Source organism: Dama dama, chromosome 23 (assembly GCF_033118175.1).
Source record: "Dama dama isolate Ldn47 chromosome 23, ASM3311817v1, whole genome shotgun sequence".
Lineage (NCBI taxonomy): Eukaryota > Metazoa > Chordata > Mammalia > Artiodactyla > Cervidae > Dama > Dama dama.
In genome coordinates this window covers 50,931,173-50,948,594 of record NC_083703.1, presented here as the reverse complement: position 1 = coordinate 50,948,594, position 17,422 = coordinate 50,931,173, and the positions used below count along the sequence as shown (strand labels likewise).

The following is a 17,422-nucleotide window of genomic DNA, read 5'->3' as shown; positions in this document are numbered from 1 at the left end:
TTGCTGCCCCCTCAACCCAATTTCTTGAGGCTTAGATGTACTACCTGTTCTTTGGCAGACAGCTGCAAATAAAATTTCAAAGTCTAAGCATGTGTTTGCTCACTTATTTAATGTAAGCAACAGAGAACTAAATCTGAACTTTGGAAAAAGTCTGTTAATAAATGACTAATAACAGAATTGTCAGAATGTTGAAACAACACAGGGGGAAAAAACATCCCGGGGTTTGCAACAGCCCAGGAAAATGTTCTCTCGGCTTGTTTGCATCAATGATTATGAACAACATGCTAAATCTGTACTTCAAAAGTCTATATATGACTATTATAAATCTGGGGCAAATGATCAGGAAACCCTGGCTGATAATATTGCAGCATTTTCCAGGTAAGAATCTTCTTAAAATCATGTTTTAAAATTATACAAAGGTATTCTATCAAAGCACAATCTTTCAGTTTTAATAATGATGGTATGGACTTACTTGTCTAGATATTGTTTAGTAGAGAGGGGAAATTCATGGGGCTGTGAGAAACACTGGGCTTTAAACTTGCATGAAAATATCCCAAGCCTGGGGATCTTGAAAAAAAGCTAACCCTAAATTTCCTCACTTGGAATTATGTGGATAATTCATTTAACTGTGTATAAAAATGGTGATAAGTTCTGATGCCTCCAATTCTCTTTTTCTCCGACAGTCTAATTTATGGTGTAGGAAGCTGTTAGTATTAAACATGAGACAACTGTCTTATCTAGGCAAACAAGATCAGATGGTTGCCTCAAATGTTCCCATCATGCTGGTTTTCCATTATCATTCATTTTGATTACTGTTTTGTAAATTTTCACTTTAGATTCAAGTTTGTCTATATGGCGTTAATCTTTCACTTTGTGGTTTCATCTCTCCTCCAAAGGGCTTCATCTCTCTTCCCAAATTAGTCTTCTGCTGACTTTCATATTTCAAAGCCCAAATGGTGGATGTCACAGCTTATGCAGTTAGGAAATAGTTTGTTTGCTGGAGCAGGGGAGGGGAGCCCTCAAAACACTACAGTCTATGAGGCTCATGTACCTTTAATGAAGCCAGTAAATGTTGTGGGCACTCATGGGTGGTGATAAACAAAAAAGGCAAGAAGTATCCAAGTGAAAGAATCTGCCTTATTCCTGATTTCTGCTTTAGCCTAGAGCAAAATCACTCAAGCTCATTTTTCTATGTGTTTATTAGGGGAAATGAAATCATTCTAACCATGGTGGTTCCCAGCAAACAGCACCAGATCACCTACAAATCAGCATAGGAGCCTGAGAGTGTGGTGGAAGGCAGGGGAGGCTTTTCCAAATTCCTTCAAGCCTTGGCTTTGTCTCAGATCTTTCCTGGGACACAAATGAGATTTAATAAATGCTAGGGAGCCACGGATACCTCGTGCAAAGAGTTGACTCATTGGAAAAGACCCTGATGCTGGGAGGGATTGGGGGCAGGAGGAGAAGGGGATGAGAGAGGATGAGATGGCTGGATGGCATCACCGACTCGATGGACACGAGTTTGAGTAAACTCCGGGAGTTGGTGATGGACAGCGAGGCCTGGTGGGATGCGATTCATGGGGTTGCAAAGAGTCGGACACGACTGAGCGACTGAACTGAACTGAACTGAGGGAGTCACGGCAAGGGAAAAGATGGCAAAGAGTAGAGTTGCTTAAACTTCTGATGATTTTATCCAACTGCTATGGGATATTTCAGGTCCTTCAATGTTTTCTGCTCCCAGAAGTTGCCCCTACTTGGGCTCATCTCAACTCTGTTCACAAGTGATGTGGTTTGCCTATTAGTAATTTCCTGAAAGCAACACCTAAACCCAAATAGGTAATTTTAACCAAGGAAATCTCACGGCCTTGGGAGGATAATGGAGTTGGTGTCCATCAGCATTCCTCAGGGCACAATGTTCAAGGGACCAACTTGTCCATTTTTGCACAGCCTTCTTCACCCTTTAACACCCTTCCCCACATGCTGGTTGGTTAATTACCTCACACATTGAGTATCTCAGTGGGTTTGATTTGATATTACATATTGAGGATAGAATGAGCCAGGTGAAGAAAGTTCTTGTCCAGTGGAGCTTACATTTCAAGGGATGCACATTGACCTTTGGCCTCCATAATTCTGGTGGTTGAACTGGTGCAAAATGGACCCAAAACAATTGGCCCAATGGACATCTTCAAGATGGAGCAAAGGGGTGTAGCGAACTAGACACCTCTTCAACCCTAGAAATTCTAGAAACCTTGTGAGACACAGAAGACTGTGATGACTTCTGTGTGGCCTGGAAAAGCACCTCACAGCTTCTGTGAATTACACAGGTATTCCCAGCTGTGGGTATTCCCAGCCTACTCAGACTAAGTATTGAGTGAATAACTTAGGGACAGGACACAGACAATGAGAAGGAGTTTTAAATGCCACCTTTTCCATGAACCTTGATCATTCTCTTTTGTTTAGCTTTAAAGGAGGGAAAAATGTACTAATATACTCTTCTTTTTTTTCTTCTTCTGGAGGATAGAGGATTATTATCAACCACCCAAGGAGTTTTTATTACAACACACACTGTCTGTCTGGCATCTCCAATCCTTTTTTGTTGTGTAACTTGCTGGATGACCTTTCAGTTCTTACCCTGTATCATAAAGCTGATCATGTGGAGGTGAAATAGATGTTCTGCCAGCTGGTGGCTTTGGCTTGATGGGATAAAGGCAATCAATCTGAAAGCTCTCATTCTAATTCAAATGAGGATGACAAATCAAGCAAACCTCAGATAACCCACTGTGACACATGATGACGGAGTATTTTAAAGACAGTTGTGAAATTTATAACCTCCCTATCCCAGGGGTATAGCAAATGGTGTGAATGCATAATGACATCTTTTATCTCTGCACCCAGCTCTGACAACCACGTTTTGGGGTTCTGGGGACACAGACCAGTTAGGTGACTAAGCAGTTGCTTGGAGATATTTTTGGGTAAGACTTGAGGCTGTAATAACATTGTGTCTGCTTCCCGCATAAAAAAGGACAAATAAAGTCAAATAGAACTACCCAAAGAACAGAGTTTCCTATTGCAGTTATGACAGGAACAATGAAAGATGTCAACTTGTTAGAGTTCGTGTGGCCTGACCTGATTGGAGTTAATTTTCAAAAGGATAGTTCTTAGATTCTCTTACACATTAATCAGGGCTATAAAGTGAGAAACACATTATCTTTCTCAACCATGGTCTGCACACATTTTGTGGCTTCTTGTGAAATTATCTGGTGGAATATGATTCTCCAATTTGGGTGTTTATAAGTCATGTGATATTAGTAAAGGAAGCTCATTGTCCCTAATGCGCTTAGTGACTGAAAATTGCATGGATTTTTTCAAATAAGAGATGGTAAAAGTGACATCATTCCCTCTCTTAAATATTTGAGAAGCAATATACATTCCCCACGGGCATTGTTAGTGTTCTCATAGGTTTAAATATCACAGAATCATTCAGCTACTTGGCACCACAGGTAAGCAAGCTGATTTTTCTCTTCCATTATGAAAAGCAGTTAATTGTCTCATTTTTTGAAAAGTCACCTGGCAAGAGATCTCATATCAGCTCCGTCACCTTCTCATCCTTCTCCCTCCTCATCATTTCTTCTCCCTCTTCTTCTTCTCTTCATCTCCCTCCCTCTCCCTTGGAAATCTCCCAGTCTCCCCACTTTGGACCTCAAAGCTGTGGTTTTTAATCCAGACATGTGACAAACTACACACACATGTGCGCACACACGCATGCACGCACGCACACACACACACACATTTCAGGAGATTCACGGGCCTTCTGAAACTTATTTACACATGGAGGCACTCCGAAAATAGCTTGACTGTTTAAATATAATGTTTACCAGGCTGTGTTTTCTTCTGACTTAAATTCCTTCTTCTTTTACCAGGTGCCTCAGAAGTATCAATATTCCAGTTAAATGTTTTAAAGGTCTCTCAATATTGAGAAATGAATGGTAACAAATAAGATTTTAAAACTTGTAGCATATTTTATATATACATAGACACAATTTATGTACGTATATATATGTTATGCATTTTTAATGCTTAGAATAAGTAATTCATGTGGAGAAATTAAGATGCAATATGATCACCATTTTTATTGCTTAGTTGCTAAGTCGTGTTGGACTCTTTCGTGACACCATGGACTTTAGCCCACTAGGTGCCTCTGTCCATGGAATTTTCCAAGGAAGAATACCGGAGTGGGTTGCCATTTCCTCCTCCAGGGGATCTTTCTGACCCAGGGATTGAATCCGAGTCTCCTGCATTGGCAGGCAAATTCTTTTCCACTGAGCCATTTGGGAAGACACGATCATCTTACAGTACTTGTAAATCATTAATTCACTGTGTTGAGTTGGTGGGATCCAATAACAGCACAGAACTTCAAAGCTGGGCGATGAGTGGGTTTCTTCCTTCATCAATGTACTTCCTCTTGGGGACCTGATTTATGATAACATAAAATTGAGGCCCTTGTTGGATGTTAAAATGATTTCCACTTTTGCACCCCTTCATTTAAGAAACCTTTGAAAAATGTTTATTATTCAGCTGGTTCAGTTGTTTTGTCAATCTTCATATTTTTTTTTCCAAAGTGGAAATCCCATAAAAGCAGAGTCCAAGGTTGTAGTCAGCTAGTTTTATGTAAGATAGCGAAAAAATAACTTAAATTGGGGTTGAGATCGGTTGGGGCATGCAGAACTATTGGAATTACCTGACAAGGTGAGTTGTGATTGCTCTTTGGAACATTTCAAAATGTGAAGGACTTTTTAGAGAGCATACATTTTCCACGCCGTTGATCTCATCTAATTTGGTCTAGGAATTGCATTTTGTGCCGTTGGTTGATGCTTCTGTAATGTCATTCTCAGGGCAGGAAATTATGTGTGTGGGAAGCAAGAACACGGTTATTAAAGTGACTTCGCCACCTCGTGGACAAGCATAAAATTGCTGCCTGTAGAGGAAAGGGTTGAGCCTTGCCTGATTCAAGGGGAACTGGAAATCTGAAAATGTTCCTTTTGACACATAAACACACACACAGCTGATGCCCTGCAGCTGTATGTGTGCTCGTCATAAAAGCTTCCATTGTTTTCTCAGCTCTAAGTAAATATTAATGCCTTCCAAGGCCAGCATGCCAACGGCTGCTATTAAATCTTTTTCTCTCATTCTAATAATACACTTAGAGATGACTGGTAGTAAAAATTCTCTTCAAGGCTTCTGCATCTCCCCATTCAGAATGGAGATCAAAGAATCATGCTGTGAGAGTTAGTTGAGAAGAAAAGGCTTCCAGCAGCAGAGCATGTGGTGTGACAGAAAATCAAGACAATTATGTTGTTCAAAGGAACTGCAGAGAAATCACCACTAAACTTCTTTATTATGTTTTGCAGGGGTTGAATGTTTTTACTTTATTATGTGAGGAAGGATTATATTACAGACCCTTAGCTATTCCTCAAAGTAACATTAAGGCAGAATTTCTTCTTCCGCTGGAGGAAGTAGGCTTCAATTAAGTCTTGGGAGGTTCCATTTATTTTGGTGACTCTGTTACTAAATCACACTTCACTGTATTAATGAAAAATCTTGATCTATCTGGAAGCAGAATTAAATCTAAACCCTGAAAGGTGAGTGCTAGTTAGGTATATGTGCATGTGTACTCCAGGTTTATTGCCTTAGTGCTCATGAGTAATTGGGACTATATTTTCTTCAGTTTTAATCAATTACTAATGAGGAGAAAATAATCCTGAACAAATAGGAGATATAAATTTGTCAGAGAGAAAAAACTAGTTTTCCTGTAAATTTTACTAGTTTGTTTCTTGGTTTGTTAGTGACTTACAATGCTACACAAAAGAATTGCAGAAAAAGTAATTTAAGATAATGATCAGGGGTCAAAAATTCTTCAAGTCAAAAATTCCAGTCTCTGCCAAGTAACATTTTTTTGGGAAAATGTTCAATTAAACTAAAAAAAACCTACCTTCCCTTATCATCATACTTCAATGGATACAGAATTCAGATCAAGGATTTTGAAGAAACCACATCATAATTTTACAATTGCCTGAAGTTACTGTCTGTAAGAAAAAAGAACAGTTGAAGTAGATGTAGGATATCTTCTTAAACTCTAATCTAACTCCCATGCCATTCTATACTGTCTTCAAATGTCCTGGACGAAGTGAAATGAAAGCTATGTTCCCACAGAAACCTTTCAGTGAATGCTTATGGTGTCATTATTTACTATCACTCCAAGTTGAAAGATTCCAAATATCTCTTAACTTGAGAATGGATAAACTGTGCTACATTTTTACAATGGAATACTCATCATCAACTGAAAAGGACAATTATTGATGTCTGCAGCAATATGGATGAATCTCAAAAGTATTAGGCTAAGTTAAAGAAAAGTGAAAGTGAAAGTCACTCAGTCATGTCTGACTCTTTGACACCCCATGGACTATATACAGTCCATGGAATTCTCCAGGCCAGAATACTGGAATGGGTAGCCGTTCCCTTCTCCAGGGGATCTTCCCAACCTAGGAACTGAACGCAGGTCTCCCATATTGCAGGCGGATTCTTAACCAGCTGAGCCACATACCAAGCCTGACTCAAAATGCCATATACTAGAGTTGACCTTTGAATATGGATTTGTACTTAACAGGTGCACATATACATGGATTTTTTTTTTTTTTTTCCCACTGAAAAGGTAGTACATGATCTGCAGTTGCTTGAATCTGTTGATGTGAAACCAGAGATCTGGAGGATCCAACTGTAAAGTTATACACAGATTTTCCACTGTACAAAGGACTGACCCACCCCACTACCCCTACCTCGTTCAAGGATCAATTATATATAATTTCAGGACTAACTATATATGATTCCATTTTTATGATATTCTTGCAAAGTAAAACTATAGGAACAACAACAAAAAATGATCAGAGGATGTTAGGGGATTGGTGGAGGGAGAGTTTCACTGCAAAAGGAAATGGGGCAATTTTTCAGGATGGTTGAACTCTTCTAGATCTTGATTGTCTGGATATGCAAATGCGTTTCTCAAAGAGCAAAAGGCTGTAGACTCAAATGGGCGACGTCTATGGCTTGTTAATTGTACTTTACTAAGAACAATAATTTGAGAAGTTTATTATTAATCTTATTGATAACTTTCCATCTTAACAAGCATTAAAATTGCCTAATTTCCTTGAGCTTTGTGAAGTAATTTGCTTGCTGGGAAAAATACAAGAATATCTTCTTTTTCTAACTCAAACGCTTTTGAAATTCTAAAACCTTTTCTCCACACTCCCCCAAATTCCAGGTGGAAGCTATATCCAAGGATGCTCCGGAACGTTGCTGAAATAGACCTGTCGACTTCTGTTTTAGGGCAAAAAGTCAGCATGCCAATCTGCGTTGGGGCCACTGCCATGCAGTGCATGGCTCACGTGGATGGGGAGCTTGCAACGGTGCGAGGTAGGAAGAAGGTTCTTATTCAAAGGGACAGAAACAAACTAACATTTAGTGACTGTCTTCTCAGTATGCATCAAGCAAACACTTCCCTGGATGTTTTTATACTCACAATAGTTAAGCTCATTGACTGGCATAGAAATGCTTGTTCATGGATGAGTTACATTCCCCAAAATAGAGTGTTTTCAACTGCCTCAGGAGGGAATATTGAGAAATTCAAATATGAAATGCAGAAATTCCTAATTAGGGGTAATTTGTCAGCTTCCCAGTCTGCTAGCAACTATGGATATTTGAAAGGGTACGTGCAGTGATAAATCTCCCCACATTCTGCTTCAGAAGCATGTATAAAAGTTGGTAACAAATTTTATCTGATTTTTTTTTTTTCATGCTAAGGAAGGCAGGCAGGAGAAGGAAATGGGAACCTACACGAATATTCTTGCCTGGAGAATCCCATGGGAAGAGGAGCCTGGCCGGCTACAGTCCATGGAGTCTCAAGGGTTGGACATGGCTTAGTGACTAAACCAAAGAAGGCATGAAATTCAGGACTAAAGAGCAGGAACTAAATACTATTTTTAAAGCACTTTAATTCTAAGAATTAAGGATCTTGTGAATTCATTTTCCTTCTTGAAATGTCTTCTGCAGACTACTGCTTTGAATATCATCCTGACACAGTGAGATTGTGCTGGGAAGATTTAGGTCTTTAATTTTAGGACCACACAGACAAATGACCCTTGGAGCCCCAACCATTTGCCTACAGTAATCCTGAAATATGGAGAGAAAGAAGGGGAAAAAAGGAGAAATGGTATTGGTCTACTTGAAGTTTGGATAATAGAGAACTTCCCAAGCATGTTATAGACCACAAACAGTAAAACAAAAGCAAACAAGTCAACACACACATAAAAATGGAAATTTCCACACTCTCAAATTTCTATAAAAGATTAAAACAAATGGTTAACCAAAAAGAATTGAAAAAATATGAGACTGCAAAAGGTTAATGTCCTTCCTATGTAAAGACCTTTATGTTTGAATAATAAAATAACATACAACCCCCAAGTGGAGGAAAAGAGGTAAATGAAAAAATTCAAATAAGACATTCACAAATGGAGACATAAAAATGGCCAATAAACATATTAAATACATACAATTTTTTATCATACCCATAATTATCAAACAAATGTAAATTATAATGTTTTGTTTTCTGAATATCAAATTATATTATTTTAAAATTAGACAGTGGGATGAGATTATATGCATGTTGAAAATGTGCATTTTTAAATACTGGCAGGAGGAGTATAAAGTGGAATAATCTTTCTAGAAAATAATTTGGCACTGTGTATCAAAGCTTTAAAAATACCAATTCCATGTGATGCTATAAATTTCCTTTAGGAATTCCAAGGAAATAATTATGATTTTGAGGAATGACACTTTTTCAAGAATTTTTATGCCTGTTATTATTTTGTAAGTATTTGCCTATTTGGCTGTGTCAGGTCTTAGTTGAGGCATGAGGGATCTTTTGATGCAATGCAGATTTGCAATGCAATTGCAATGTGGGATCTAATTCCCTTAGCAAGGGTGAAAACCAGCCGCCCCTGCATTGGAAGTGTGGAATCTTGGCCACTGGACCACAAGGGAAGTCCCATTCCTGTTATTTTTAATAAGAAAAAAGTTAGGAAAATCACTCAAATGTCCCAGAATTAGAGATTGTTTGCAAAAAAAATAAGATGCATAAAAAATGGGGTAAACATTTAAAAATTATATGAAGGGAAGAGTTGACTGGCATAGAAATATTTTACAATATAAGAATTTTTAAAAAGAAGTTATAAACAATAGTAAGGTCTGAGAATATATTTATTTTTGAGGACGTAGACCACATTTTACAAATTTTTATTTGTGGGTTATGGATATGCTGACTATAGAATCAGATGTGACTCTATAACCTTATTATTTTTGGTCCATATGTATAGAATTTTCTTTGAATTAGAAGAGTGCAATAAAAACTAAATTTAAAATAAGAGAGAAAACTGGAGAAGGAACCATGGAGAGAATGGATGAGAGTGGAAGGAAGTGAAGAAGGCAATAAGCAAAACTTACTGAATTGATAAAACACCCTGAAGCTGCAAATTATTTTTACATAAAAATATTTGTTATTTGACAGGTGTCACTGTTTCCGATAGGTGAAGAGCTGGTTCCATACAGAGCAGGTTTTCATAGTTAGTGATTAATAGGACTTATGCTCCAACTCACTTCTGATGATTCCAAGGTCACTACTCCTTCTTTTTGCTGGGAGTAAGATGGGAAGAAAAATGAAAAGAAAGCTTACTTAGAAACTACTTTGACAGCTTAGGCATGACTGTTTTATCTAACACTATTTCCTGCCAGCACTAACTCTGAGGCATTATTAAAGGCCTATTGGAGTCTTACCCCTTTAGATTTATTTATCAAGCACTTATTACCATGCTCCAGGCACTTTTCTAAACACATCACAAGTATTAAAGCATCACATCCTCTAAACACCCAAAGAGGTAGGTACTATTATTAGGCCCATTTTATACATGAGAAACTGAAGCACACAGCAGATGCCGAGGGTCACACAATTGTGTGAATTTATAAATGATACAGATAAGATTCAGACCTAGGCAGTCTGGCTCCACAGTTTGGGCTCTTAGGCACTTTGTGTTGCTTTTAATTTCCAGAAAATCCCATAAGTGTCATGAGGGGAAGCCCATTTATCTGTAAATCACAATTCTCTGATAGTGAAGTGAAAGTCGCTCAGTTGTGTCCAATTCTTTGTGACCCCATAGACTATATTGTCCATGGAGTTCTCCAGGCCAGAATACTGGAGTGGGTAGCTGTTCCCTTCTCCAGGGGATCTTCCCAATCCAGGGATTGAAACCCAGGTCTCCTACATTGCAGGTGGACTCTTCACCAGCTGAGCCACCAGGGAAGCCCTAAAGGTAAAAGGGAATTAATTTGCCATTTAAGGTGCAGGTAAAGAAGCCTATGCCTACCCCAGGAGAATGCAGGAGAGTGAAACACTTGATAGACATTAGGATAAGGCAGAACAGGCAGAGCAAAGATGATGTAGTGACACCGAGAACACAGAGGAATTCGCAATGAAAGGTTATACACACTGGCTTCAGGAAGCTGAGGTCCTGAACAGGTTCTTGTCAGGCTACTGACATGACAGTTTATATTCCACATTTGTAGTAGAATCATCCCTCAAGGATTTCAACATTCTTAAGGTTTTCTTCTATGTTCCTGTCACTGTCTATGGATTGATGGTCTATGTAATATGGCTATTAATCTTCCAAACTGGTGGTGATCAGCTCTTACAAAAAGGGCTCCTTGGTTGCCATGTGTTGGTTGTGGGATGGAGAGATTATACAGAAGGAAAGAATGTGTGTCTGGAATAGATGCTGTTGGTGCCCATCATATATATTCCCTTGTTACTTCCCATTTCTAGCAGAACATGCAACTTTTTGCCTAATATTTTCTCTGGCAACAGGAGTTGATGGGGGTGGTGTTCAGGAGTTGGTGAGTGGAAGGGCATCCTTCAGGCTGGTGGAAAAATACTCCAGCTCTCTTTGATCAGGATCACCGAAGCATTTTCTCTTCCTACCACCCAGGGTTTCCCCAGTAAGACTGGGTCCCAGTTGCCTCCAGAAGTCACCTGTCCAATATCACACCCCTCCTTGGCTTCCTCCCCTTCCTCTTTCACTTTCCCATTCCTTCAGCTCAGCTTGTGATCATTCCCAAATAAAAGTCTCAGGCTCATAGTACTGTCTCATTGTCAGCTTCGGGAAGAATGCAAACCAAGACAGTGGCTAACTGAATATTAATACAACCACAGACACTTTAAAAGTGGAGGGATGCTTGTATTTGGTAGAGATGGTTTCTTTCTCTCAAAACTGAGAAAATCAACATGGAATTATGCAGCTAATATTTGATTTACTCTATTGTTTCCAAATATGGAAATACTCTCAAGCTAGCTTGATCCTTGGGGAGATTATAAAATCTATAGATGTTGTTATGAAGGACTTTTTTTTTCTCACTCTCCTAATTATCTGGCCCTTAATGTAGCTTTCTTGCTTCCAGGGTCTTGGTCCCTAGCTGGCAGGAGAAACTGAAGCCAAGTTTGGAGAATAGGTGGAGAAGGAAATGGCAACCCACTCCAGTATCCTTGCCTGGAAAATCTCATGGACAGAGGAGCTTGGTGGGCTGCAGTCCATGGGGTCGCAAAGAGTCGGGCACGACTGTGTGACTAACAATACTTGGAGAATAGGTGCTAGTTAGCAGCCGTTTCTGGAGAAAGGGCTCCCCCTAGCTTGGTCGGTAAGAGTAAGTGAAGGATATTCAAATCCCCAGGGAATGGTCTGGCCTGAATAATTAAAATGAGCAGCTAGAAAGTTCTGAAACTTGTCATGGTGCCAGGGTCTCACTGTCCTACTTGGTTCTGCAGACTTCTTCATGGAGCCCTGCTTCAGGGCCCCTTTGGTCTTTCTCCTTACCACTGTGGGACATGTCCCCAGGACCAACTAAAGCCAAGAACAGAGTTCTCTGATTTTACATGAGTCTGTGATTATAGAGTGACCAACGGAGCTACACTTACTGTCTTTTCAAAATGGGAACGAGTAGAGGGTTGGCAAATAAAATACAGAGAGCTAGTTGTAGTTGCATTTCAGATAAAAATTCATTTGTACCAGGGTATCTTATGTTTATTTGCTATAGCTGGCAACCCTACTCAAATAAGAGTCTTACCTCTAGAGGTTCATGTGAGAATCATATGAGATAAAGGTTGGGAAAAGCTTCCTGAAGTGGGGCTCAACTTTTATTTGCCCCTGAGATTCCAAGTCCCTAAAATATTTCTCTTCCATACATTCCACACATCAGAAAAGTACACTCCATTTATATCTTAGTAGAAGTAAAGAATGCTCTTTTTACTTTGCTTAATTTCTTTTTCTTAAGTTTTATGCAGAAACCTCATAAATGGCTTTTAGGGCCAGGTTGGTAATGTAAATGTGCAAGGAGAGATTAAGCTGAGAAAACAACAATGCAAGCTCAGTGATAGAGAGGGTACCATGCCTAGACTGCATATTCCATGGAAGGAGGGTAGCCCCATCTTGCCTCCAGCTAACTGATGCCCTATGGGAATGAGGATGTGGGTTTGCCAAATCTTCAAAAAACATTTTTTAAGAGAAGCCAGAAACCTTGATTTTTATGTGCAATCTCCTGGTTTTTAAATGTTGGCAAATAAATCAAAATTCTTTAAAACACTGTTTGGGGCAACAATGTGTGGGCCAAAGCAAATACTTTTGTGGGCTACAACTGTCCCCTGGGCTGCCAGGCTGGGGCATCTGATTTATGTGGAAATTCACCACTAACTAGTTTCGCTCCTTGAGGCGGGTCATTTTCACTCTCTATGATTATGCTTCTACACTGATAAAGTGAGCTACTTATGCAAGAGCAGTGGTTTATTTCTGGTGTCCCAAGGATCTGGAGTTGTTTCCAAGTATCTCAGGGAAGTTAAGGGTGTCCCTGAGCACACAGCTACTTTTGTTACTTATTAGAATTCAAAAGAGTAGCCCTTCAAAGAAAGGGTTCCGTTGCTAAGACAGAAACAAAGAAAAAGTATTCAAAAGTGGAGAACTCCCAACAGGAATAGATGATCTTTACACTTTTTTCAGCATAGAAATAAATTGTTTTGTTCCATTTTAAAAATGTTATCAAATACAAAAAGAGAGACCAAAGTAGAGACCTGCCCTTCCTTACATTTCTGAAACCTCCTCCCAGCCCACTTACTTTCAACTCGATGCCAGCTCTGGAGGATAGAGACTGTGGAGTGAGTGTCTGCCTACACTGGATTTTTATTTCTTAAAGCTGCCTTCTTGGTTTGGAAGAGACTGATCTGATAAGTATTTATCTCTGGATCTTGCTGAAAACAAATAGGTGTTTTAAAAAACACTTATATAAATTTAAAGAGTGATACTTCAAACTCTTGTGGAAAATTATGATAGCCAACATTTATTTAGCAATTAATATGTGCCAGGTAATTTGAATTTTTAACTCATCTATCCCCTAGTGCTGTCTTAAAATGTGTGAACCCAAAATCCTTTATCCAACTCCCATGGATGTGGAAACTGAGGCTTGGAGAGATTAAATGCCTGGTTCAAGATTATTAATCATAATACACAATACAGTTGTCTGTAATACTCTGGCCAGTTACTGATATTACCAAATGTCATATCAGTCTAATTGCAGCAAGACCCCTATAGCAAGCTGTATGTTATATAGTCTTGGAATATTAACTACAAATGTTCTATGTTTTTACAGTATTATCCCTTTAGTTTTGAGAGTATGGAATAAGCCACAGGATATGAAACTTATTAGGAAATAGGAACCTTGTGCAAAATTCAGGAGCATGAATAAAGGTGCTTAAATTTTAAACAAACAAAAATTAAAATTCTTTTAAGATGGAAGGGGGGCTTCCCAGGTGGTGCTAGTGGTAAAGAACCAGCCTGCCAAGGCAGGAGGCATAAGAGACGAGGGGTCGATCCCTGGGTTGGGAAGATCCCCTGGAGGAGGGCTCCAGTATTCTTGCCTAGAGAATCCCATGGACAGAGGAGCCTGGCAGGCTATAGTCCCTGGATGGCTACAGTCCATAGGGTTGCAGAGTCAGACACGACTGAAGTGACTTAGCATGCACACATGCAAGATGGAAGGAGTAACCAGGAAACATTCAGTGGAAAGCAGTTTGCCATGCAGAGTGTTATGAATAAGAGGTTATTGCAGTGGATGTCAACATTTTAATAACTGATAATTATTATAACATTTAAGGAGCTTCCCCAGTGGCTCAGCAGATAAAGAATCTGCCTGCAAAACAGGAGAAACAGGAGATGTGGGTTCCATTCCTGGGTGGAGAAGATCCCCTGGAGGAGGAAATAGCAACCCACTCCAGTATTCTTGCCTGAAAAAGCCTGATGGCCTACAGCCCAAAGGGTTGCAAAAAGTCAGACATGACTGAACAACTAAGCAATATTTATGTAGTCATATAAATGCCCCTACTTATAATGGCACATCTGTTTCAAACTCTATTCGATTGGGTTTTAAGTTTTAAGTTTTATTCTTCACATAAGCCTCAGGAATGAATACAAAATCATTTCTCCAAAATATTAATATATTGAAACAAATAGAAATAATAAATACAAATGCTAGTAGCACATAAAGGAAGTGGTCTCATTAGGTTAAATTTCCATCTTGCAGAATAAGTAGAGTATATCTGATTTCTTGGAGAACCAATTAATAAAATGTTTACTATAGCACTGTGAAAATCTCTCTGGTTTTATGCACAGTGGATGTAGTAAAATTTTATTTCATTTCCCATGGAGGTACATTAGCTCTTTTGCTCTGTTTAATCATGGGAAATAATAATGAAAGAAAAAAAGAGATTAAATATTTACTTATGCTTTTGCATCTGACTTGTTATGTGAACAAATACCACATGAGGGAGTGCTGGGACCTCAAATAGAGAAAAATTAAAACCTACCTAATGCGTTCCAGGAATGCTCAGCATATTAGTAAATTCTTATTAAACTGTCAAAAAAAAAAAAAAAAGATTTTAAAAAGGAATTCTTACCCCTGGATGCAATTAGAGGCTACCACACAGGATTTGATGGGCCATAAAACCATTAAATCTAAACACTTTCTTTTTGAGCCTAAAAGGGCAGAACATTCCAAAGTGAAGTTTTGGGACTCAGTTGTGACTTGACCACCTATTAAGGTGCAGGTGAAACAGATTGCAGAGTGACACAAAGGCCCCAAAGAGCTGAATTAGGGTGTAGGTGAGAGATTTAGCTGTTGAATTTTCTGGATTTTCTGAGATTAAGTGATCAACCTTAACACTGAGTGAAAGACCATTCAGCAAGAAAAATTGTCATTTCCTTTGCTCCAGGCCCAAACGATGTATTTTTGAAAGCTTTATTGATTTATATATTTATGTGTTGTACTAGGTGACCAAGTATATATATATATATATGAGGAAAATATCAGCATAAGTTTTAATTTTAACTAAATCCAGGAAAAGCACCAGATTTACTTTATATGAAACTTTCACTATTTCTGAAGTGAGTGCCTTTTATATACCAGGCACTTGAACGTCACATCCCTATCATTAATCCTCACAATAGACCTATGCAATCATCATCATTTATAATTCTCCTCATTTGACAGTAGTGAAGGACACCCTTGACCAGTATTGATCAGTGGTTAAGATGGGTATTGAACCTAGATCTGTTTCACTCTAGAGTCTGATCCAGTGATTTGTCTTCAGCCATTATTGTATCCACTTTTACTGAGCAGAAACAAAAGTAAGGAGGAATAAAGGAGAATGGATAGTTCACTAAAACTTCGTCCAAATTACATCAGTTAAAAATTTGTAAGGGAATACCTCTTTGCATCATTGTATAAAACATCAATTCATATTTTTTCTTGCCCTTATTTTCAACCTATTTAATGACTACTGCATATTTTGGATATTTTCATTATTTAAAATGATCAAAAGTCAGTAAACGTGCTCTTTCGGTACATAAACTCATACACATTACATATACACACACATATACATTTTGTATTGCTAAGTCATTTCTGTCATGTCTAATTCTGTATGACCCCATGGACTGTAGCCTGCTAGTCTCTTTAGTCCATGGGATTCTCCAGGCAAAGATATTGGAGTGGAGTGCCATTTCCTACTCCAGGGGATCGTCCCAACTCAGGGACAGAACATGTGTCTCCTATGTCTCTTATAGTCTCCTGCATTGGCAGGCAGGTTCTTTACCACTAGCGTCACCTGGGAAGCTTTACATACATACATAGTAATGATTATGGGTATCTTATATATCTGCACATATATAAATATATAATTCATATATAAAATTATTCAAAAAGTGATAGGTTCAGTGTTGAAATTGCTTTGCAGTGAGAGAAACTTCATTCATCTAAAACAGCTATTAAAAGATTAGACTTCAACTGTCTTAAAAACCAACATCAAATGAAATAATTTTTAATATTTTGCACCAGAACTGAGCAGCTTTCTTGAGAGCATGAGATTGCTTCTTCTCAAACTATTAGTGCTCTGGAAGATATCAAAGTGTGACAGCTAGAAGTCAAAGGCTCACCTATAGATTCCAACACTCAGGGTGTTAAATTGAGGGAGGTTGATTGAAGTCACCATGTGTAAATCTGATACTCCTTGAAACCATCATTAAAAGGCATCTCACTGTGGTGTGGTCTTCATGCCAGCTGCCAGCTATGACAAGGCCTGGAGACTCAATAAGAATGAGAGAATTATAACCTGGGAATTATTACAGTAAAGCTAATGTTTTTGCCTATTGCAGAGTGCTGCCCCAGAGATGAAGTAGGAACAAAGAAGGGTGGGCTAAGATGTCATTGGGAAGAATTGTTCCCAAAATATTTCCATACAATGAAAAAGAGTTCTTACGACCCCTCAGTGTTATATTGTTCCAAATTCAGACCATGGACCGTCATGAAAACACTGGCTTCTTGGCCTTTTGGGGCAGGCTTTAAATTGGTTAAATTTTCTAAATTGTAAATGAATATTTTTGACCACTTCTAAGTATTTCACACATAATTATAGTAGAAGTTTTTTTCTTCCCTTAGATGACTGACTTTAGAACATTCTTTTTCTGAGTAATCTAAATGATAGCTTTTGATGTTGAGACAATAATTTTAATTGTGTCTTTAACAAATCTGTGTAATAATAGCTTCTTGGGCAAAAAAACTCTGACCCCCCTCAATGGCTAGTATGGTGCGTGTTTATGCAAACACTGCAGTGTGTCAGACCCTGAGTTTAGAACCACACAACTGCTTGGTACATGATCATCGCATATTTTCCCCATTGCATAATGACTTCCTGTGCAGAGGACAAATGGGTTTTCTCAACAAAATTTTC

General features: G+C 38.6%; 1 protein-coding gene across 1 annotated transcript in view; it reads left to right on the top strand.

Annotated features, from left to right (window-relative positions):
* The first annotated feature begins 241 nt into the window (after positions 1–241).
* The window catches only part of HAO1 (hydroxyacid oxidase 1), a 54,708-nt gene continuing 37,527 nt past the window's right edge, over positions 242–17,422 (top strand). Inside the window, exons 1-2 of the mRNA XM_061125773.1 lie at positions 242–378; positions 7,313–7,464. Coding sequence (XP_060981756.1) covers positions 242–378; positions 7,313–7,464 — 289 coding nt within the window. The remainder of the gene's footprint in view (positions 379–7,312; positions 7,465–17,422) is intronic.